The sequence below is a fragment of the Mytilus edulis genome, chromosome 14 (genome assembly GCF_963676685.1).
Source record: "Mytilus edulis chromosome 14, xbMytEdul2.2, whole genome shotgun sequence".
NCBI lineage: Eukaryota > Metazoa > Mollusca > Bivalvia > Mytilida > Mytilidae > Mytilus > Mytilus edulis.
The window spans coordinates 6,783,845-6,808,504 of NC_092357.1; the positions used below are offsets into that span (position 1 = coordinate 6,783,845).

General features: G+C 33.2%; 2 protein-coding genes and 1 long non-coding RNA gene across 3 annotated transcripts; 1 reads left to right on the forward strand and 2 right to left on the reverse strand.

Annotated features, from left to right (window-relative positions):
* Nucleotides 1-11,384: 11,384 nt before the first annotated feature.
* LOC139503439 (uncharacterized) lies at nt 11,385-12,032 on the reverse strand. Its single transcript, XM_071293218.1, has one exon. It carries the CDS (start codon nt 12,030-12,032, stop codon nt 11,385-11,387), a length of 648 nt encoding a protein of 215 aa, XP_071149319.1.
* A 714-nt stretch (nt 12,033-12,746) lies between these two features.
* Nucleotides 12,747-13,241, reverse strand: LOC139503440 (uncharacterized). Its single transcript, XM_071293219.1, has one exon. It carries the CDS (start codon nt 13,239-13,241, stop codon nt 12,747-12,749), a length of 495 nt encoding a protein of 164 aa, XP_071149320.1.
* Nucleotides 13,242-15,584: 2,343 nt separating this feature from the next.
* Nucleotides 15,585-17,977, forward strand: LOC139503878 (uncharacterized). Its single transcript, XR_011659210.1, has 3 exons — nt 15,585-16,098; nt 16,844-16,912; nt 17,672-17,977. It is a non-coding gene; the product is annotated as an uncharacterized lncRNA (long non-coding RNA).
* The last annotated feature ends 6,683 nt before the right edge of the window (nt 17,978-24,660 follow it).

The following is a 24,660-nucleotide window of genomic DNA, read 5'->3' on the forward strand; positions in this document are numbered from 1 at the left end:
CAATGAATCTTCAATGCAGCGAATAAATCCGGCTTACAGAGACGTGCTTCATCCGGCCCCTAAACAAAAATGTATACTCGTTCAGTGATATTGGAAGTCATACTAACCTCCGACATATCCTCAAGAATCATACAAGACTAACAAATGCCAGAGGCTCCTGACTTGGGACAGGCGCAAAAATGCGGCGGGGTTAAACATGTTTTTTGAGATCTCAGCTCTCTCCCTGTATCTCTAGCCAATATAGAATAAAACACACAATAATATGCACAGTAAAACTCAGTTAAAAGAAAGTCCAAGTCTGATGTCAGAATAGGAAACAAAAGAAACTAAACAACATGAAAATGATTATGGAAGCGCATATGGTACACCCCTTGTAAAGATATTTTGTTGCTAATAAGTCGGAATTATTAGTTATGTTGTGTGTTATAAGCTGGAATCTAATCATCATGCGGAGTCAACTTGTCGGAATGATGAAGAAATACTTGCATTACAATTTCGACTTTCTCATATAAATGTAATGACATAGTCATAAGAAGTCGACATGGTGAATTCAACTTGTTCATTGATTAAGTCGACAACTTGTTTATTTGAAGATGAGGTAAAACCACGTGACTACTTTGGAAAAACATAGGTCTATTTTTAAATCGATTTTCATATTTCGTTTGTTTAATGTGCTTCGGTTGTGTGAGTTATTTTGTATAAAAAGGCAGTCAAATATCAGAAAAAAGTACTAAAAAAATAACAATATGTCGGACAAAAGGGGGATGTAGCCCCACTATTTAGTCAGGCCGTTTATTTTCCGAAGTTCTCAAACGGAATCAGTATAATGATGAATTCGTGAATGAATCAACGGAACCTTCTGTTGTATGAGATTGCCGCTGTCAGTGTAAAATTGTAATGCTGACTATAAAAAGTCAATTTTTCTGTACCATACAAGATTTAAAAAATAGTGTTTTTTTCTGTAGATGCTTTATTTTGATCTATTAAATCAAAGTATCTACAAAAAAAAACTACATTCTTTAAATCTTGTATGATCTAAAATATTAACTCCTATAACAATTCATGGAGATTTACAAAACAGTTTTACTTAAAGCAAAACAATATTGTCCTGTTCCCTAGTATCTATGTAGAATCGCAGTAAATTATCTCGAAGGAAGAGCACGGGGAGGGATCCGCTAGCTAAAAAAAAAAGGGAGATCAGCAAAAGCTTTACCGTATAGTAAGCTATGAAAGAATCCGAAATGACAATGTAAAACTAAATCGGCGGGAAACCTAACAATCTAAATGACGAAGACGCCGACGCCACTACTCAATAAAGTTGTGAGATGTGGTTACAACTAGCTACCAGAGTTTAAATGAAGAGGATGTCAGTAATCACATGAAGTCGTACGGCCTTTAACAAATCGTATAGTCGGCTATAAAAGACCACCACGTGGAAATGTGGAACAATTCAAACGAAAAATGTATCGGCCTTATTTATAACAAAACAATTTACAAAAAACAAATATGAAACAGATGAACCAACGGCAACCATTGAACTACATGCTCTTGACTTGTGACAGGCATATGAAGAATGTGGCGGAGTTAAACATGTATGTGAGCGCTCAACCCTAACCCAAACCTGGGACCGCCGTGTCACAGCACAACAAAAACCATAAAAAATAAACTGTAGCTGGATAACTCAATAGATCGGTATTACTGGCCAATATAAATTCAGCAAAATCCGGCGAAGATCTTGAAGAGTGAGCTGATCCTGCTCAAAGTGAGTCACCTGTCGTGTTATTCGTGAAATTACAAACCCAGTAATTTGGTCGAATGCGGTAGGTCATCTTTGAGAAAAAGCGGAAGGAATTATGGTTACGAAAATTGATACATATATAATCCGTTGTTTCCCTGTAATTGAGTGTGCGAGGATTAAAAGTGTTCCATTTGCTGACAATAAAGTACTAGTCATTTGATTTGTGTCGAACCGGCGACATTAATGTCATGGAAGTGAGACAAAGCAAACCTTTATTCAGTCGTCGGTATTAATGGCGTCGGCGTCTTCGTCTTTTAGATTGTTATGTTTCTCATTTTTTTTGTTCACATTTATCATTTCGGGATCTTACATAGCTTACTATGCGGTAGGGGTGTTGCTAATTGTTAAAGACCATATAGTGACATATAGCTGCATACTTCTCAGAGATTTGGTATGTTTTGGAGAGATGTCTTATTGGCTATCATACCACATCTTCTTATTTTCATATAAGTATAAAGAAAGAAGACGTGGTAAAATTGCCAATGAGACAACTGTCCATAAGAGACCAAATGACACAGAAATTTACAATTATAGGTTACCGTACGGCCTTCAACAATGAGCAAAGCCTATACTGGCAAGTCCACTGTAAAAGACCCCGAAATGATAAATGTAAAACAATTCAATCGAGAAAACTAAGGAACTTATTAACTAACAAAAAGTGAACGAAAAACAAATATGTAACACACCAACAAACGACAACCACTAAATAACAGGCTCCTGACAGTGGGCAGACACATACATATAGAATGTGGCGGGGTTAAACATGTTAGCGGGATCCTAACCCTCTCCTTACCTTGGACAGTGATGTAACATTACAACATAACAATGAACTATAAAAATCAATCGAAAAAGGCTTAACTCATCAGATAGATACAAATAGAAATAATACACAGAGTGGACATGGCCGGGAACTTGTATATCCCAACAACAAAAAGACACGACGCACAATTCTGAGAGTTTTGTTTTGCAGTTAATAAAACTTGTTTGCCATGATAAATTTGTAAATCTCCATTTATGTTATAAACCGTGTATCGTTGTAAAGGAGTTATCTTTTAGATCAAGATAACGCATCTACAGAAAAAATCTTTTTTTTTAAATCTTGAAATTTGTAGAGTCAACAGCAATCTCAGACAAAGAGAGAGGGTTCCTGGGAATCTTTCACGAATTAGGTATAGTACTGATTCCATTTGAGAACTAAGGAAAATAAACGGCCTGACTAAATGGTGGGGGTATATCCCCCTTATGTCCAAAATATTGTTATTTGTTTGTACTTTTTTCTGATATTTGACTGCCTTTTCATATAAAAATAACTCACACAACCGAAGCACATTAAACAAACAAAATATGGAAATCAATTTAAAAATAGACCTATGGTTTTCCTCATCTTCAAATAAACAAGTTGTCGACTTAATCAATTAACAAGTTGAATTCATCATGTCGACTTCTTATTACTATGTCATTACTTTTATATGAGAAAGTCGACATTGTAATGCAATTATTTCTTCATCATCTCGACAAGTTGACTCCACATGTTGATTAGATTCCAGCTTATAACACACAACATAACTAAAAATTCCGACTTATTAGCAACAAAATAACTTTACAAGGGGTGTACCATATGCGCTTCCATATAAATAACTACTAGCAGTTACTGACAATGCAAGCTCCAGACCTCAATTAAACTGATTGAAAGATTATGTCGTCATCATATGCATATCAAGTACAATCCCTTCCGTTATCAGTTAAATATTATAACATCATAAAATTTATGAGAAGAACATAACTTGTATCATGGCAACAACTTGTTTTTGAATAAATGTGGTTATTTTCGATGCAAAGACCATATGAATGAATATGCAATATTAAATAACCACCTGACAACAGTATCGTAACTATATCCCTTTATTAAGTCTGTTTAAAGGTTTTGTTAGCTTTAGAGGAAGGAAACGTCGAACATCTAAAAATGAATAATTAACGATAGGAAACGAAAAAATCATCTTTTTTATCATACATTTTGGTATTGAGACTCCCGTTAATGATATAGATATCAAGATCGAGGAAAGGGCAGTGATCAATATTAGTATCAGCTTTATTAACTGTTAGTGCAACAGGATAAATTACTTTAGTATACATACTGAAGTCGTCATTATTGAGAGGCAATATCTCTTTAGAAACGGCCAAAGTCAAAACTTTTGATAAACGAAACCAAATACAAACTATGACATTTAAATATTTATGACATGACGAAAAAACTATGATCACTGCTATCTGTTAGACTATTGTTTATAAAACACTCGAAAGATATGTTCTACTGTATGTTTTGAATTTTGAATCAAAGGCGCGCTATGCGCTCTAACAAAAATGCTAAAATTGTGAAAATTATAAAAATGAACGTTACACTACATGTAGAAAAGTTAATGACAAAAATGCATATTGGCAAATTCAAATTTTGTACCTTTAAACTCAAAGTAAAGAATGAGACTGAATGACGTAATGATGAACAACAGTACAAAGGCGATGACAGCTACTGTCCATTTCCGTTCGCCGTCTTGAGAAACTTCTGTTCTTGCCATTATTTGTGGCAGGATTATATCTGTAAGTTAAGTAAATATTTTGTGATTATCTATGTAAATTACATGATATTATCAATATCAAATATAAAGAAATCTCAAAACATCAGTAAACGAATGTCATGCTCAATCAAAGTATTAAGGTTACTATCATCCATTGGCATCGCTATAACAACACTCGGTTCTCAATGCTCTTCAATGTCGTACTTTATAGGTAAAAAAAAATGTAGAAACATTCCTTGATGTAGTTTTCCCAGCATTAGAATATCATTACGGTAAACCTTTTAAAAGGTTTTGGTTGAAAAGGCTCAAATGGACAGTTATTTTACAGAAAAGGAATTTTAAAAAGAAGAAATTAATTTATTATTGCAAATTGCCACATAAAATCACTTTCTATGCCCAGTTTCAAATAATAGTATGAGTAAATATAATGGAAACATTCCAAATGCTGTGATATTAAAAAAAAACACATTGTCGACATTAATTCGTATTATTATATTTAAATTCATAAAACATAATTTGAGGAGTTTTAGAGTATATTTTACAGTCATAAAAAAGATCCAGGCTTTATCATAATCGATACTTCCAAATTTTTTAAATTATTATAATGTTGATATGTTTAATGACTAATCCCAAGTAGTATTTAATATAAAAATAAACTAATAATGACCTTATTTAAATGGCAGAGATAATAAGTATTATGAGATAACAAAGTATTTGATTACACACACATTGTTTAAACATGATATCATGACAAATCACAACATAGACATTTGCCACCTTTAATATAATTTAAATTATACATCATTGTGTGTTATGTAGTATTCATACTTCATCATGATTTTGTTGTAATTTTTATTTTCAAGTAGGCGGTTTACAAATTTAGAGTAAACTAACAAAAATAATGAACTGCGAGGGAAATTTAGTATGGAAAGTCCCTAATCAAATGGCAAAATCAAAAGCTCAAACTCATCAAACGAATGGATAACAACTATCATATTCCTGACTTGGTACAGGCATTTAATATTAGATGCGAAGACTTTACTTTTCATCTGTAATACGCAATTTCATTTATTAGCAGTATTAATTAGTTTGGACCACATGATCGTTTAAATAAATAAAATACAAACTGAAAAAGTAATTTCTTATTTGTATCGTAGCTTGTCTTAGGGCTAAGATAAATCATACGTTGTAAAAAGCACTCTGATTTAAACAAAACATTCTCTGAAACTGACGTTATCAAGATGATGTATGTACATTTTTGTTACGTTTTGAGGACCTGTTATTCTACAAATAAACGGCATTACCATTGAGCACAACTGTACAACATTGTTTTTTTTATTAACTTCACGTACCGCTATAGAGATGATCATCTATCACTAAATTTCTAAAACTTTGGAAACTATGTTGAACGATGCGTTCAATCGAATTTCAGATAAAGGATACAATTGATACAGTTAAGTCTGCCTCACATCTCGAAAATGCCAATGATGGTCGGTTGAAAACAAAACTTTACGATAAAAGAAATGATTTCAGCTTCCAAAATATGAATGTTCTATTTCTATGTATTAATATTCCAACAGAGGCAGCATAAGGAGTAAACAAATCCCAGTTGATATGAAATTCATGGGCTTTTATTTCCTATTACGATTTTCTTCAAAGAGGATTGCTGCTTACAAGGAAGCTATTAAACCTAGAGTTTCACGTAGTGTAGTTTTACATGATCATCATGACGGGTGCCATATGTAGAACATGATCTGCTTAAGGACACATGATGCAGTAACAGGGAGGTAATGACGTTGCTAACGTAAATAGTTATTTTCGCGACGTCATACTATCGAGAAAAGATTCAGTTTTCGACTAATTTTTATCATTCAAACTTATTTAACTTGAAAACGAGTTCATGAGTTATTTCTGAAAAAAATGTATAAATTTTTAGGATACTTATAAAAAAAAAAGAAATTACAAATTATTTATCAAAAAACAAAAGCGTGTAGGTTATAACTATTATGATGTTAGATACTGTCATAAAGAACGTGAACGTTATTTGCCCTTTGACACCGACAAGTTTTTGTTACCACTTGCCTCAATATATACAAAAGCAAGAATTTAAACATAAATAAGCTAAAAAAAAAACCAACACGCTTAATAACTATGAAAATTTACGTAAATTATATTCACAGTACAAGTCTAAGGTTGAGCTGAGTAAAGTTACACAAACAAACACAACAGAACATAAATCTTAAAACAACCATTAATTAGAAGAATCGAGATGGTGGATTAAAAACAAAATAATAATCTAAAAACAAAAGCACTTTCAGAAAAATTGGTCAAAAAAGACTGTTATCGTCCTTTAGGTTTCGTTCCTTAGTGTGAACATTTTTTTTTATACACTACATCTCAATTTATTTCTTGATATTTAATGCATAAAGTATTAAGTAGGGGGATGACATTCCATTTAAAAAAAAAATGTGGTGCTCAATCTTTATGTTAAATAGTGATTTTGTCCAGTTAAAAAAAGTCAAAATTAAGTACGTCTAAAGATGTCAAAAATGAATTTACAACCCCCTTAACACAGAATTGTCAATATTCTTAGATAGAGCTGGTAGAAGATTCTAAGGCATATTTTAATTCTGTTTTGTGAGTGTATAGAGGCAACACTCTAACCTAAAATAACTTATTTTGGCACATCATTGTCCATGTGTATAGTGATGTGCAAATATGCATTGGTATATATATATATATGTATAAAAACAGATAAATTCATACTACATATATGTAAATAAATGGACACATTGAATGAAAAAAAAAGTTAAATAGCAAATATTAAAACAAAAATAAACGGTAAAAATCCGTCTCTTTGCTAAATATCAGCAATAACACATAAAAAAGAAACATTGAAAATCTACAGAAAAGGGACAACAAGGACTACTCAGATGCCAAATCAATAGACAAATCCTTACTTCCAAGTTTAACGCTACAACCTATCCATCTAAACCTAGCACCTCCTTTCAGCACTTGAAGCAAGCCTTTGTGTACATTGTACATGTGTGTATCATATTTTTAGATTAGTAGATTTCAACGAAATATTTAGGAATACAATTGAGAAAGGAAATGGGGAATGTGTCAAAGCGACAACAACCCGACCATAGAGCAGGAAGCATTGATTATAGAAAAAACAACGGTTAATGAATAGGCTGACATCACAAAACGTAAAAATATAACATATAACATACGTAACACAAGAAAACAAAAACTACCTGGTGATTCCAAGTTATAACGTAGACTAAATATTTCTTTTATTTCATTTTAAAATCGACCTTTGCTGGAAGGTTGTTCAATTTACTTCGGATGTTTTTACGTAAGCTGATGTCTTATTCATCTTTTGACATGGTAAGAATATCAAATGAATGTAAACGTCTTCCTATAAATATTGCAAGCTTGTTCCACCTTTATGTTAATCAGATTTTGATTGCGATATAGTGTATATCAAATATTCGAGCTGTCATGTTCTTAATATATTCCCGTGGTAAATTCAGAAATCATACGTTATTTTATCATATTTCAGGTATTTGATAATTTATGATAAGTAATTTTAGTTGAAAACATATGTAACTTCCCTGTCCAAAGGCACAAAACAATGTACTATACATAATACACTATATAAGAATAGCGCTGTTTTTTTTTTACATTTTATCTGATTTAGTCGATTGGAAATTTCAAGACGGCTATAACTTACCGTAGATTTTATTCGCTTCGTTTGTGAAATTAAGTATGTCACTGTAAAAACAATGTAATGAACGGTTATAGTTTTAAACTAGTTATATCAAGTTATATAACATTTAAAATTTGACCTTCCGTTTGAATTATTTATTCTGAAAGAATGTTAATAATGTCGATATCGGCTGATGATCTAAAAAAACAACACGTCATGAATTTCATGCCTCCGAAGCGATTTTCTTCACCTACATTCACAAGGAACGTTTAAAGCCGAATATTTGAAAGCTAAGGATGTATAAGAACCCAAACAGTTGAAGAGCTATAAATGCTTTATGAACGAAAAGACTGTAAAATTAAGCCAAATCAATATAAGATCCTTTAAATCAACTTATTCTAAAGGTTACCAATTCAACACTGTAATTAGATGTTTGAATATTGTTTTTATTGGTATTTATTTTTATTTTGTTATCAGTAAACTAAAAACAACCTAAATGTTGTTGTTATATACACGAACACATGCATGCATCTACATTCTATTGATACCTGTATCTTGGCATTGCACTTGGTCATGTTTTTTTCTGACTGTTCATGACGTATTTACACTAAATCAATTGAATATTGGATGTGTACTGATTGCTAATTTATTCTTAGATGCAGCATTTGTTTTATTATAATATTGGCTTTGAGCTAGCTGTTTGTAACTGCGAGTACTCTAAAATTTGTACTACGTTTTTGTTGTTGAAAGGATAAACAAGAACCCCGCCACATTCACTCTATTTTTTTGTTAGATGTATTTCTATTTGTATTCATCTGATGAGTTAGACTTTTTCAACTGATTTGTATAGTTAGTTCACATGTAGTAATGTAACACCACTGTCCCAGTTTATAGTGAGCGTTTGGAGATCGATAACATGTTTAACTCCGCCAAATTGTGTATGTATGTGTCTGTCCCGAGTCAGAAGCCTGTAATACAGTTGTTGTCGTTTCTTGATGTGTTGCATATTTGTTTTTAATTCATTTCTTTGTACAGAAATTAGGATTCTACTTTTCTCGTTTTTACTTTGGCTCATTGTTGAAGGTCATACGTTGACATTGTTAAAATCGATCTCTAGTTTCGTTTTGTTTTTAGATGCAGCCAATTATGATTTGAATGGTTCTCTAGTAAACATTAGGCTACGACACAAGGCATTATTTTTTTTCAATCAGGGCCATCATATTTGAGCTAATAAAAATTATTAGTTTACAGAAACGGACTTCTATTTTTTCCTATGAAAGATTTAAAAAAAAATAGGACTCAACCGTTTTTTATGAAACATGAAAACGACTTGAAGTGCTATTTACAAAAATCAAAATCGTGAATACCTTCGTTTTGCTCACAGATCTATGACATAAAAAATACATATATTTGTAGACTATTTCTTACAATATGAAACGAAAATGAAACAAACTGCCACTATTGAATTAACCAATGAATAAAACTCCTAAACGACAGAAGTAAAGATTTTCAATATTAAACTTACCATACATCAACAAAGTATGATATGCCTGATAAAAAGTGGCAAAACGGTTCTCCTGAAATCGCACTTAAAGGAGACAAAAAGCCGTTTTCAATCAAGACAGAATGTCTACTCTTGGATGATAAATGTAATGATAAACTTCGAACTTGACTTTCATCGTGTCATCATAACTACACATCACAACATAAAAAAAATCCTTTTGTAATTGTCAATTTATTGCATTAATATGGTTGAAAGGTTTTGAATGATCAAAGACTGCTTATTACATAACTTGTATGAATGAAGCGTACCATTTTCCAACATTGGTTCTTGTAGACGAAAAGTGCGTTTCGCTCACACAGTTATAGAAAGAGGGACGAAAGATACCAGAGGGACAGTCAAACTCAAAAATTGAAAATAAACTGACAACGCCATGGCTAAAATTGAAAAAAGACAAAAAGACAAACAATAGTACACATGACACAACATAGGCCGTTGTAGATTATTGTGTTGAAGTGTGTATTTGATCGTGAGCTAACTAAGGCGTTAAAGATAGAACTACGTCTGCCATTATACGTTTCTATTCAATACAACATAAAGCATCACAATTACGCGACGTCACAAAGATAGTGGCCGCACAGCAAAAAGGTACGTTAATAGTAGCACAATTCTTTACATTCTGGGGCCGCAGAAAATGATTCTTAACTCAAATTTGAAATACAATATGAAAAATTCGTAAATTTGAAATTAAATGTCTGATCAATTGTGACATAAAATTAAATCATAGTTAAAGTCTCTCAATATTTTTTTAACTGTTCATGTCTGAATAATTTAACACTTTTGCAAGTCTATCTAATAACCGTAGTTAATTGAACAGTCTATACATAAACTAATTTCTCCAGGGCAGAAAATTTCATTCACTGTCATCATTTGTACTGCGTCTTTTCAACGGATACAGCTTCACAATCGGACGGTTGGTGATTCCTGTGTCGGTCTTGATAACAGCTGATCGAATGAGCCCATCCTTTCCACGAACTAAATCTTGTACAACTGCTAATTTCCACATTTTAAGATATGTGTCATTTGTATTGTTTGTTTGTTTCTTCCAGATGTATGGTGGAATTGACGGAGTGACGTCAGATATTCCTGTTTTCAACTTGAGCGAAAATGGTTGATTAGTTGATTATGTCTCTGTAAATTTTTATTCAGTTACACGTGCAAATCTTGGGAAGTAAAACTGTCAATATTTTCTGTTCCAATTGGTTGTCAAGTCGACGACCATATAAAAGGTGCGCTGGCGTCAGCGGTTCGGGATTTTTAATATCAGTAGAAATGTGAGTTATAGGACGATTGTTTAGAGTTCCATCGATTTCGATTATAATTGTATTCAACATTTCCGTAGTGACACATGACTTTCCTAGTATTGCTTTAATTGACTTTTTTCGTGAGTCCAATTAGGCGTTCCCAAAAGCCTCCAAACCACGGTGCTCGGTTGGGTATGAATTTCCACTTATTTTCTTGATCGGCAAGTTTCTTGTATTCGGTTGTCTTGGCTTGATCTTGTAATCTTTTCGGCGGCTGCCTTGAAAGTTGTTGCATTATCGGAAAACATAATCCTTGGCGTAGATCACCTCGCGACAATTTTTTTAAAAGCAAGCATGAAGACTCCAGGGTTAAATCTGTGACTAGCTCCAAGTGTATAGCTCGTGTAGCGGCGCAAGTGAATAAACAAATATATGTTTTGCTTAATTCGTTGTGTTTTCCTTTTGTATACAAAGCCCCTTGTAAAATCAACGCCAGTTACTGAAAAGGATAATCGTAGTTGACTCGATCTGTAGGTAGCGGTGGCGGATCGGGTGCGCTGTAAGGCATTCCTGATAGTTTAATGCATTGAACGCATTTACGAATTTGTGATGTTACGCACTGCCTTATTCTAGGTACCCAATATTTTTGTTGAATATATGCGATTGTACTGTTAAGGCCGGCATGTAAAGTCTTTGTGTGTGCATCCATTACGATTAAGGACGTAAGACTGTGGTGTGTTGGCAATAACAACGGATATTTAGTACTCTCCTTCACAGGTGCGTTTTGTATTCTACCGGTACAACGTAGTAATCCATATTTGCCTGTATACAGTTTAAGTTGTCGAACAAGTGGCAGTTTTTTCTGTGAAGATGAATTCAAGCTTTCAATTTCATCCTTAAATGTTTCCTGTTGTACTGTTACTATTAGAACTTTCAATGCTTTACATCGCTCCTCAACACTAATAAATCCGATTGACCGTTTATCTTTTGAATTCCGTAAATTCTGTATAAAACGCATGACGTATGCTGTTACTCTAATTGCTTTTTCTAAAGATCTGTATCGTTGTATATCTATACATGGAATTGTCTGTGATGAAGTATTTATACTTTCATCGTCTGTATTGTCATCACTAACAGCTACCATCGTGCTGCAGTCTTCTATTTTCCTCGTCCATGTCGGCCAATTTTCACGATTTAAAATCCATTATGGACCGTTCATCCATAAGCTGTTGTTATAAAGGTGTTTAGCGTAAATTCCGCGAGTTTAGTAATCAGCTGGATTGTCATCTGTTCGACAATAATTCCATTCAGCATTCTCTATTAATTTTCTTATTTCTTTAAGTCGATTTGCTACGAGCGGTTTAAAGTTTTTTGACGATTAAATCCAACTCAAAACAATTTAACTATCGCTCCACATATACACATGTTCTGCTATTATGACTTTAAGAAGATGCCTTGCAAATCTGGCGCCGATAAGCGCGCCCATAAGTTCTAAACGTGGTAATAAAATCTGTTTTACGGGTACTACTCTGTTTTTAGCAATGACGATGACCGATGAATTTGCTGTAACTAAGTAAGCACAAGCTCCGTATGCTAACTGACTGGCGTCTGAAAAAATATGTAGCGACGTTTTCTCGGTAATAACTCCGACCGTTAACATTCGTGGAAAAACTATTTTGGTAGCCTCCTCGATATCTAAAACTATTACCTGCCATTTACTTCTCAGTTCGTCGGACAAAAATTCATCCAAATCCAACTTTGCCTTCCATAAAGTCTGCATAAACAGCTTAGCTTTCACCGTAATTGGCGTGATTAATCCTAGGGGTCGATCAATCTGTTAAAATTTCAAATCGTCGGATTACCTATCCCAATTCATGCCTAAAAGTTTGACGATGTCGTCATTGTATTCGATCTTGTCTCGTCCTGCGACGTTCTGTAATTCCGTACTATTAAAGTTCCAAGACCGTAAGTTGAATCCTGCCTCTGATAATAATTTTCTTGACTCCATGTAGAATTTCAAAAGTGATTGTTTATCTGTAAAACTGGTCAGAACGTTATCCACGTATACATTTCTCTGTAATTCTTTTGATGTAGTTGACGGATTGTCTCTACAATGTTTCATTAGCCTGGCGCTTGACATGAATGGCGAACAGGTGGCGCCGAAAAGTACAACCTTTAACCGGTAAGTAATCAAACGGCTTTCTATGTCCATGGGATTCTCTAACCAATAAAATATTGTGACATCTCTATCATCAACATCTAATTCAATATGCAAAAATGCTTTTTCAATATCCGCTGTAACAGCATATTTATACATTCTAAAGCGTACTAATATCTCCGTCAAATCAGTCATAATTGGTGGATATGTTGCTAGGCAATCGTTAAGACAAGGACTACTGTCATTCGCCCTACAGCTACAGATATATACTATGCGTATCGGGCTGGTGACTGAATCCTTTTTGACGGGATGATGCGGAATGTAATGAACCTTGTTTGTGCATGTACTTTCATCATATGTCTTTTCAATGATCCTCTTTGTTCTTGGTCTGTAATTATCTCACCATATTTTCGGAACATCTCAAGGCAACGAATAACGCTTTTCGTTCTGCGTTTTGCGATGTCTTCGTTTGTCGGTAGTTCTAGCTCATTCTCTCTCCATGGTAATTTCGTAATATACCTATCATTTTTCTTCGTAATGGAGGTTTGTAAGTAATTTTCAATTGATTCAGCTAGGTCTGCATCATTTTGTTCTTTAGCGTCCATTCCCAACGATTCAAGCTTCCAAAATTTTTCAAGATCGCACTCTTCTTGTTTGTGACATACTAGTATACTCATCATTGAGAAAGATGCATAACTGGTTCGTGAAGGGACAGGACCGGAAAGTAAATATCCAATTTTCGACCTAACTGCTAATTGTAGACCAGGTAAATATGAAAACTTCTGTGTTAACCCTATGTTGTGAGTTTGAAGTGGTGAAGCAATGGTTGGTACAATTAAAACTTTCTTAGGGATGAATTCTCCTACTGTAGACTTAAGACTAATTGTTGTATTGTCAAGATTTCTCACCTTTTTTGTGGTATTTCCAAATGTAGCTATACTTAATGTTTCAGACCCCTTTTTTTAATGTCCAATTTAGCTGCTAGTTCTTCGGTTATAAATGAGCGCTGAGCTCCCTCGTCAAAGAGTATTCTTGCATCTATGCATGTATTTTTGTGAAATACTGGACTGAATGCGGTTTTCAGTAAAACAGTGGACCTTTCTTCGCTAGCGGTATACAACATAGAAGTTTCTGTGTCTACTTTATTTTGCGATTGCTCAGTTTCAATATGATGTTTATTTGAGTACGAGTTCTGTTTACATAATGAAGAGTGATGATTCCGGTGGCAACACTTACACGTATTCTTGGATTTACAATCGGTTATTTTATGCTTACCTAAACAATTAAAGCATAACCTCTTTTCTTTATAATGGCTACTCTTTTATCGTGATCTGTGACATCTTTACATTCGTTTGGCCAGTGATTTCCGTGACAATATGCGCATTGTTATTTCCGATTCGAGGTTAATGATTTGTCTATTGTGTTTATCGGACGGATTTTATCTGTAGTTACTCGTTTAGCGCCTGTTATGAAATTTGCGCTAGGGGTTGCGGTGGAAGACGTCTGTGTATAATCTCCGTATCCGGACTCTTGTATAGAAATCTATTTACCTATCGCGATTCTAAGCGATTGAATATTCCAACTGTCGCTCCCGTTTTCTCGTGTTATAATTTTTCGTACTTCATGCGGTAACTTCCCGAGAATCACTGGTATCAATAGCGATCCGTACATTTCCTGACATTGTCCGAGAGACTCTAGACCCCGTATGTAAGCTTCCGATTTGTCATGAAATGTTCTCAAACTTTCTAATGTATCATGTGGTGCGGGTATATCAAGTAGTGCTCTCATATATGCATTAATGATTTTATGTGGTTGGCCATAGCGGTTTCTCAATAATTCAATTGCTTTGTGATAGTTTGGATTTGTCATGGTGAATCCTGAAAATACGTTTGCAGCTTTAAATTGAAGCAATGAATTCAAGTACGAAAATTTCTGAATGTCAGTTAATGTGTGATTGTGATGAATCGTGATTTCGTATTAATCCCAGAAATATTGCCATTGTAAAATGTCTCCATTACAATTGGGAAGAGATAGCTTTGGTAGGCGATGGTTATTACTTGAGGTCGAACTTGACTGAGATAGTTGCTGACTTGTGTGAGTGAATGGGTTTGTGTACGGAACAAACTCTGGTGCGTTTGAATATAGTATCGAAGATGTTGATTTTGGTACTGGTTTTAAGTACTTTTTAAATTTTCGAATTTTACCCTCTAAATCTAAATAATACTCATCTGTTTCAAGAATTTCATTTGTAATATCTTCTGATTCGACTGCATTCAATATCTGTTCGTCTATTGAGACTAACATCTTCTTTTTCTTCTCAATTGCTTCGAAAAATGTTGATACTTCTTCCGTGTCTGTTTGTGAATCTCCAATTTTTTAAAAACTTTTGTTACCGCTGCTTTGTTTCCCGCTCTCAAGGATTTTAATCGGCTGATGTCCATTCTGTCCGTTTGAAGTCACGGCACCAATGTAGATTATTGCGTTGCGTTGTGTATTTGATCGTAAGCTAACTGGGACAACATCCCTAATGCACCTCGAAATGAGGAACTCAAAAGTCACGTGTGAAGAAAAAATCTCTGTGTAGTGATATTGGACATGTTTCTATTTTTAACAAATGACTGAACTTAATTATTTGTGGTGATTAGGAAGTAGAGGAACATAGAATAAATGTGTAAAAACTATGGAGCTATTGAATGTGTTCAAAGTATTAAATTTTCAAAGAACTTATTGTGTTAAAAAGGGTATATTTTACCACAAGGAGCCGCATCACAAAACGATGTTCGGGGTTTGCTAATTTACGGAAAAAGTAATCTCACTTCGTACCCCGAAAATTTAACCACATATGTGAAAATGTCACAGCTTCGAAACGAGCTATCATACATATCCAAGTTTACGATATGGACTGAGCTACAGGAAAAAAACGTTACCATTACCGCCTATGTAAAAACAATTAAAGATATTGAGCCAATTTACAAAAAGATTAATCAGAAGTTTTCAGAGTGATCTATGGATGATTTCACCTTGTACACCCGGAAAAAGTGTGAAAATGATGGTTAGTATTTTTGTATTTATACCTAGATATCCCAGATGATTTTAGATAACCATTATAGATAGATACCAGCAAATACTCAATGAAATTTTCGCTTTTAAAATGCATTACTGGCACGGGGCTGAACACTTTTTTTAGGCACAATTCTAACTTTGTTTACACCCCCGAGAGATCCGAAAGCAATTTGTTTATGAATTGAAAAAGGCATAAACTAACATAATAGTTTTAGCTGTAAGTAAACATGACACGATTACAGTCTTTGTTATGTAATTATCACTCCGGTTTACAGGAATAACTGATAATCAAGGGAGATAACACACTTCATACGAGTAAAGTGAAAGTGAAATACATCATCACATGTGCTTTTATCCAATAATTTGACCCATGGTCAGTAGATATCATATGCAGTTAATAAACAGTCAAACATGTACATGTATTAAGGAATTATTATTTGTAATGCACACTAGCAAATCACAAGATATTGTCTTTTCTCAGTGAAAAAGGGGGAGGATCAACAAAACTTTTGAAAACAATATTGCTGCACCTTTTCAACTATTAAGCTAGTTAGCTAGCACTCGTTGCTGCTAATATAAAAGATTTAAATGAAGGTTGATAAGCCACAAGGGAAAAGCATTTTTCTTTCTTTGCGATAAAACTTTCAAGAATTTGATTTTTGCTCTCTCATTAATACTTATGTATCTAAACCAAATAATAACACAGCCTGAGTAATTTTTTTGTCTTGTTTCAGTTTCAGACATATCATTACTTTTTAACCTGAGATGGCAAACTAGAGGTTTTAAAAAGTCCTGAATAACTGGTAAGCATTTTGTTTTATTTGGCAAGCTCTAAATTGTTTATTTATGGTATTTATGCAATTCAAATTACAGTCGGTATGTTAAAAATATACTGATATGAAAACTGTTGCTATGGTCTTGACATTAAATGAAAATGCTTGGTTACTGATCTTTTCGACTCCATATTTCAAGTTAAACCTTGCGGCAACTGTTCTTCATGTAACACTGCAAACTATAATTAGGATTATTTTGATATGTCGTTAGTTAATGACGCCATATTACGTGTGATGCCACAATGTTTCCTTTAAAACATCATGCCGATATCTCACTGATAAAAGATTTTCACTGAAAAACATGTAAAAACATTTTTCTCAAATAGAATTATGTGAAAAAACAAGTTTTGAAAATTTGCACTTCATTGCACTCTAATTATATGACTCAAATGACTTTTACAGTAGTTTATAGTGGTTTCTACAGTATAAAAGACAAGGTTTCCACTGGCTAGAATAATAAGTATTTTGGTGTTTTTTTTATGAAATCTTCATTTTTGCATAATTTCTCTGTCAAAATGCACTTTTAGGCACCAGAAAATATTATTGAATGCTTTAACAGGGTCTGTGTGTTGTAATTTAAGGTTACATTCAGATGTTTTGTCCTTCTTTTGACTAGTGAAGGTATACTGGAAGAAATTAATTATGCATACACTTTGTATTCAATATAAATAAATATAGCGATAAAAGTGTCATTGCCTTATAGTGCTGAAACAACTTTATTTTTTTCAGAAATGGACAAAAATACACAGATTTATTCAGAATGTCATACCGATGAAGATCACAGAAAAATATTTGGAAAAATCAGAACTATAGATTGCAATATGGGACAACATCCCTAATGCACCTCGAAATGAGGAACTCAAAAGTCACGTGTAAAGAAAAAATCTCTGTGTAGTGATATTGGACATGTTTCTATTTTTAACAAATGACTGAACTTAATTATTTGTGGTGATTAGGAAAGTAGAGGAACATAGAATAAATGTGTAAAAACTATGGAGCTATTGAATGTGTTCAAAGTATTAAATTTTCAAAGAACTTATTGTGTTAAAAAGGGTATATTTTACCACAAGGAGCCGCATCACAAAAGGATGTTCGGGGTTTGCTAATTTACGGAAAAGTAATCTCATTTCGTACCCCAAAAATTAAACCACATATGTGAAAATGTCACAGCTTCGAAACGAGCTATCATACATATCCAAGTTTACGATATGGACTGAGCTACAGGAAAAAACGTTACCATTACCGCCTATGTAAAAACAATTAAAGATATTGAGCCAACTAAGGCGTTAAAGATTATTTTACGTTTCTATTCAATACAACATAAAGTATCACAATTACGCGACGTCACAAAGACAGTGGCCGTACCGCAAAAAGGTACGTTAATATTAGCGCAATTCTTTACAGCCGTGTTCACACCAAACCCTGTGTACATTTAACATGTTTATAATTAGTTTAATGTAATGTACACTGGTTTAACATTACATTTGTTCATATCTATATACCTTCCTCAATTACCTGTTCATAACATTTGTTCACACTTTTAAACTATATGTCATTTAGGTGTTCATTACGTAGAACTGAATGCAAAATTTTCGAACAACTTGCAGTAAGAGAACACGAAAAGTATTCTGACCCCCAATTTGATAAAAAAAAAAAAAAAAATATTCTGGTCATACAAATGAAAAACAAATCCAAATTCCAGAGTTTCTCTATTCATTAAAGTGTTAAATATTGAAAAAAAAATTAATTGCTAATATAAAAAAAACTGAATAAAAACGTTCGCGCTAAAATAATTCAATCAGAAAAAAATATACCCCCCTTTTTTTTGAACTTAAGTGGTTGATCCTTGATGAAAGCAGCTTTGATGATTTGCAGTAGTTTAAAGATACCAAAAATTTGTCGATTACGCACCAGGAAACGTACATGTATGTTGCAGCATGTACTTACAGACGGAAAAAAAATTGAGATGTTAAGGATCACTACATTTCTATCGGGTCTGTTTGGTTCGAATGGTATTTCTTCTGTGAGGAGTATTTAGCAAAGGGAGGGGGTAATTGTTTTCTTTTTTTCTTTTTTTTAAGTGAATTTAATGGATCTGAGATACTAGACAAACAATACAATTTATCTCACACTTTGTTAGTTATGCATTTATGAGTGAATCGTTGTTTGAGTAAAGACCAGTGGCAAATATTTCCGTGTACGTCAAGTCGATGCGGGAAGACAATTTCAAATGAACTATTTGTTCGTCAATGATGATGCTTTGAGTCTTGATAAGGGGATTATAAAGCTACTTAAAGTTTGTTTTATAACACATTAATATATCAAGTTTAGAAAAATATTTCGCTAAAGAACTTTATCAATAATTGTTATAAATATCAATTTAATTAGAACATCGTTGTTTCCTTAAATATACATGGTAAAATTAATGTTCTAAATGCCTTGTATTGTTTACACTTAACCTACACAAAGCCTACATTGACTAGCAACTGCATGTAGACAAAACATGATTTACACTACATGTACACATTAAGTTTTATCAATGGGAACGTAATCTCGTTTAGTTTACGTGTGAGTTACACTAACACAACACCGATTTTTAGGTCAATGTGAACACGGCCATAGAAAACTGAAGAATAAACAACACGAACCCCACCAAAAACTAGGGGTCGGGAACAATAGAAATTAGAGGGATGTGGTATGATTGCCTAGTTTAATTAATTTTCAATTGTCTTGCAAAGGTAATATATTTCAATAAATGGATGTCATATTCTACCCTATCACTAAGGTGTTTCGAACATATATTTAGACCAATTAGAATAAACTTATTGACCATGTTCATGTCCATCGTCAGAAACCCAAGTCATTGCATGGTGCCATATGTCAAAAGATAATTTCTATAATGGGCTCGACTCCTCGTGATCTGTTTGACTTATATTTTCGTATACTCTCTTTCTTTTTTACCATGTTTATCAATAAAACAAACAAAGTATATAATCTATTTTCAAGCGGTCCACTGAAAATAGAAAATGATTGTGGCAGTGGGGCTTCCGTGTACTTGGGACACATTCTTGCTCCTTCCAATTACTTCCTGAATTACACATTAAATATTTTTTGTATATTCCCTTTTATGTATATTTTAGTAGATTTATTCATTGGTTCTTTGCAAAACAAATTAACATTATTATTTTAAAACCAGTCTAGGTTCTAGATACGGAAACTGCGAATTGCGTCATTAGGTGTCGAAAATGTGTTTTTCCTATTATCGTGTTAAATTTATTGCATGCGCTAATTATTGACATTGCGATCAATTGACTATTAAAAGTCAGGACAACTACTGTCAAAGATAATAACCAATCAGTTTTAAATTGATAACTAATCATCGCCTGTTTTATACCGTGTTACAAAATATATTTATGCATTATTTTTTTCCATATTTGCGCAATTAAGTAAATATTACAACAAATATTGGCCCACGACGTTAAATTGTTCATAACAGATAAATATACTAATTATTTTTCATGATTTATTGGAAAAACAAGGATACATTTAAAAACAAAAAAAACTACGTCAAAGACAATATGAACGAGTTCAATAATGTTGGTAATTAGAGAAATAAAATGCTCGATATTTTGTTCTATATACTATTTAATTTGTGTTTGATCATTTCTATCAGATTATATATTTTCAGAAACTAGCACCTTTTAAGGACGGGGCAACATACGAAAAACAAATAGAGTATCTAGAGCTACATTTTTCACAGATAATATATTCGTGTAAATGAATCAACATAATTATATCAACGCTCAGTATTTTAAAATTAATGCGTGGAGGTTTGGCTAGCCATAAAACCAGGTTCAACCTACCATCAGGAATATGGAAGTTGTTATCTAATACTTCGTTTCTATGAATGCATGTTTTGGTTTTTGTCGCATTTCAGTGTTCTGTTGTTTTCATCTTATAGTTGATGTGTTATCCTCAGTTTAAGTTTGTAACCGGGATTTTTTTCTCTATTAAAATTGAGAATGGAAATGGGGAATGTGTCAAAGAGACAACAACCCGACAGAACAGAACACTGAAGTGCGACAAAAACCAAAAAATGCATTCATAGAAACGAAGTATTAGATAACAACTTCCGTTTCCTGATGGTAGGTTTTGGACGTATGTAGAACAAAATATCGAGCATTTTGTTTCTCTAATTACCAACATTATTGTAATCGATTTATGACTTTGAAAAAGAGGTATACTACCTTTGCCTTTATTGTGTATTTTTTACAATATACAATTTATTACGGAAGCCGATAAGGGCCATTCAAAAAAAAAAAAATTATGTCGTTATTACGACATAGCATGTCGTAATTTCGACATAACATGTCGTTATTACGACATCGTTATGTCGTAATTTCGACATAACATGTCGTTATAACGACATCGCTATGTCGTAATTTCGACATATCATGTCGTTATAACGACATCACTATGTCGTTTTAACGACATAGCTATGTCGTAATAACGACATAGCTATGTCGTAATAACGACATCGCTATATTTAAAAGAATATGTATTATGATTGCCAAGAGATTAAATGACACAGAAATTAACAATTAGACGTCATCATAACGTCCCCGATAATTATAAAAGCCACCGCATAGTCAGCTATAAAAGAGGGAGGAAAGGTACCAGAGGGAGAGTCCCCGAAATGCTTCGTTGCAGACAGTGTTATTATTCAATTATTAGCTCCCTTGGTAAAACTCCAAATTTCATATTTAATGTATTCTTTTGTTAAATAATTTACATGAAGCTTAATAAATATATATTTGTTAATTGCATAGCTTTTGCTATTTGAATTCATTGGTTAAAGATATTTATCTATATTGTAAAGTTTAATATTTGCATCGTCGCAAAATCTTTGGTTCCCTTCTTTGGATACCTTCAGTTGGAAACTTATATATGTTATAGATACCAATTCAGATTAACATTGCCCATCGTACTCTGGCTGTACAGCCAGATAAAGTCGTTTAGATTATCGTTACCGGTCGTAGAATAGCTATGCAGTCACACATGTTGGAAGAATGAAATGTGGAAATATTATAGGACTGAATTAATTTAACCAAGTCAAGCCAAGCTTTCCATCTCCCTTTAAATAAGCGCAAACTACATGGCTTCTTGGTATAAGGGTGTATTGAAGTATAATTGATTGCTCTATTTCTACTTTCAAACGTTGGGCACGCGGGATGTTCCTACAACCCCTAGGATTTAAAACAGAATCTTCGAAATTTCATCCGCAAAACAAAATAAAAATGTTAGAAAAAACGAACCAATTTTAAAACAAATTCAATATATGTTTTGAATTATGTTTTTACAGCTCTTGATCATATACTAAGTAATATCTAGTATATTTGAGGATTAAAATAAGAAAGCTATGTGAAAAAAACGGATGTCCCCGTCCAACGTTACATTTATGAAAAACTGTTTTAACCCTTATGTATAGTGATCCTATTTCTTATTCTCTGATCTTCTTGATTCTTGACAGGAACATTGACATGTGTCGGTTCTTTGTGGCATTAAAGCCGTTATTTTACCAAATTTTATTTGACTCGACTGCACATTATAGCAGAAAATGAATTAAAATAGTAAGACAATAATAATATCTAACCACTTAAAGGGTAAACATTATTATATCGATTTCCACAACTCGAGGTAATTTTTGATAAAATGACATCACAAAACGAACAGAACCAGCATCAACCAACAATATAAAAAAAACGAATAAAACTTGAAAATATTAATCGAAGTCAAAGACCCTCTTCGACGCCGCATTTTAAGTGTAACCTGTTGTAGGATCATCGTGCCCAACGTTTGAAAGTAACATTAGAGCAATTGATATTTTAATTCACCCTTATTACAAGAAGCCCTGTAGTATGCGCTTATTTTGAGGGAGATGGGATGCTTAGCTGGCAAGCTAGTATCATATATTTTTGTATCTGTACAGTTTTTTTTATCTTTACTTTCTATCTGTACAGTCATTCGACAACCATTAATTTACTAACCACAATTGTTTTTTTATAACATATATAAGTTTCTCACTGAATTAAGGTATCCAAAGAAAGTATCCAAAGATTTTGCGACGATGCAAATATTAAACTTTACAATATAAATACATATCGTTAACCAATGAATTCAAATAGCAAAAGCTATGCAATTAACAAATATATACTTATTAAGCTTCATGTAAATTATTTAACAATAAAATGCATTTAATATGAAATTTGGAGTTTTTCCAAGGGAGCTAATCATTAAATAATAACACTGTCTGCAACACAGCATTTCGGGGACTCTCCCTCTGGTACCTTTCCTCCCTCTTTTATAGCTGACTATGCGGGGGTTTTTCTAATTATTGGGGGCATTATGATGACGTATAGTTGTTTATTTCTGTGTCATTTAGTCTCTTGGCAATCATAATACATATTCTTTTTTATATAGCGATATCGCTATAACGACATAGCGATGTCGTTTTAACGACATAGTGATGTCGTTATTACGACATGATATGTCGAAATTACGACATAGCGATGTCGTTATAACGACATGTTATGTCGAAATTACGACATAGCGATGTCGTAATAACGACATGTTATGTCGAAATTACGACATGCTTTGTCGTAATTACGACATAAAATATTTTTTTTGAATGGCCCTTATCGGCTTCCGTAATTTATCGAGCAAGTTCTTAAAGAAATTTATCGCAAACCCTTTGAAATGTCTTTCCATGCATTTCTCGTTTCTCGTTATTTTATATAGAATAGACCGATGGTTTTTCCGTTTGAATGGTTTTACACTTGTAATGTTAGAGCCCTTTATGTCTTGTTGTTCGATGTGAGCCAAGGCTCCGTATTGAAGGCCGTTCCTTGACCTGCAATTTTTTACTTTTATAAATTGTTATTTGGATGGAGAGTTGTCTCACTGGCATTCATATCACATCTTCCTATACTTATATAGTCCAGGTAAAAAATGGATCCTTTAAAAAGTTGTAAGAATTATTATTTTCAAGGTTATAGATAAGTTTTATTGACCACTGCCACATACGCATCTATAATTACATTCTTTCTGTCGGTACGATCTGAGAAACAAATGTAACCACAATAAAAACATTGATCATTTATAATTATACGCCTTTTTTTCTAGATATTGTCAATTTTTCTTGTTTGCATAATGTCGAATAGTGAATACATGTGCACTTGAAATTGAAAAAGAATACTTATATCAATAGGAGCAGTATAAGTCAAAATTAAATTATTTTATTGAAATTATCTCGCAACAATTAAAAAAACGAAGGCATGTTTAATCTTCACATGTACAGCTTTATAATGACATGTTAGTCGATATATGTAGTTTGTTCTTTATCATGTTATAGATCTGTGAATAGATTTTCTACTCGTCAAATACATCTGTCAAGATGTACCTAGGCTATTTGTGTGCCTGATTTTGGACAAACATTTGGGAAAGTGGTAGTTTGCACATACATGTAGCAAACGTTAAACCAAACTTCAACTTAGTAAAATGGAGATAACTTTGTGTGTTGTGCTCTTTACTGTTATTACTCTGTTTATGAACACACTTTGTTTTGCTAATACTAATATACAAGGTTTTTTCAACACACAAGACAGAAAAATTCTACCAAGCAGTTCAACATTGAAGATAGAAACAGCTACATCACCTAT

Coding starts and splice junctions, on each gene's coding strand:
- LOC139503439 (XM_071293218.1), bottom strand. CDS start 12,032: ATGGTAGCTGTTAGTGATGACAATACAGACGATGAAAGTATAAATACT.
- LOC139503440 (XM_071293219.1), bottom strand. CDS start 13,241: ATGACTGATTTGACGGAGATATTAGTACGCTTTAGAATGTATAAATAT.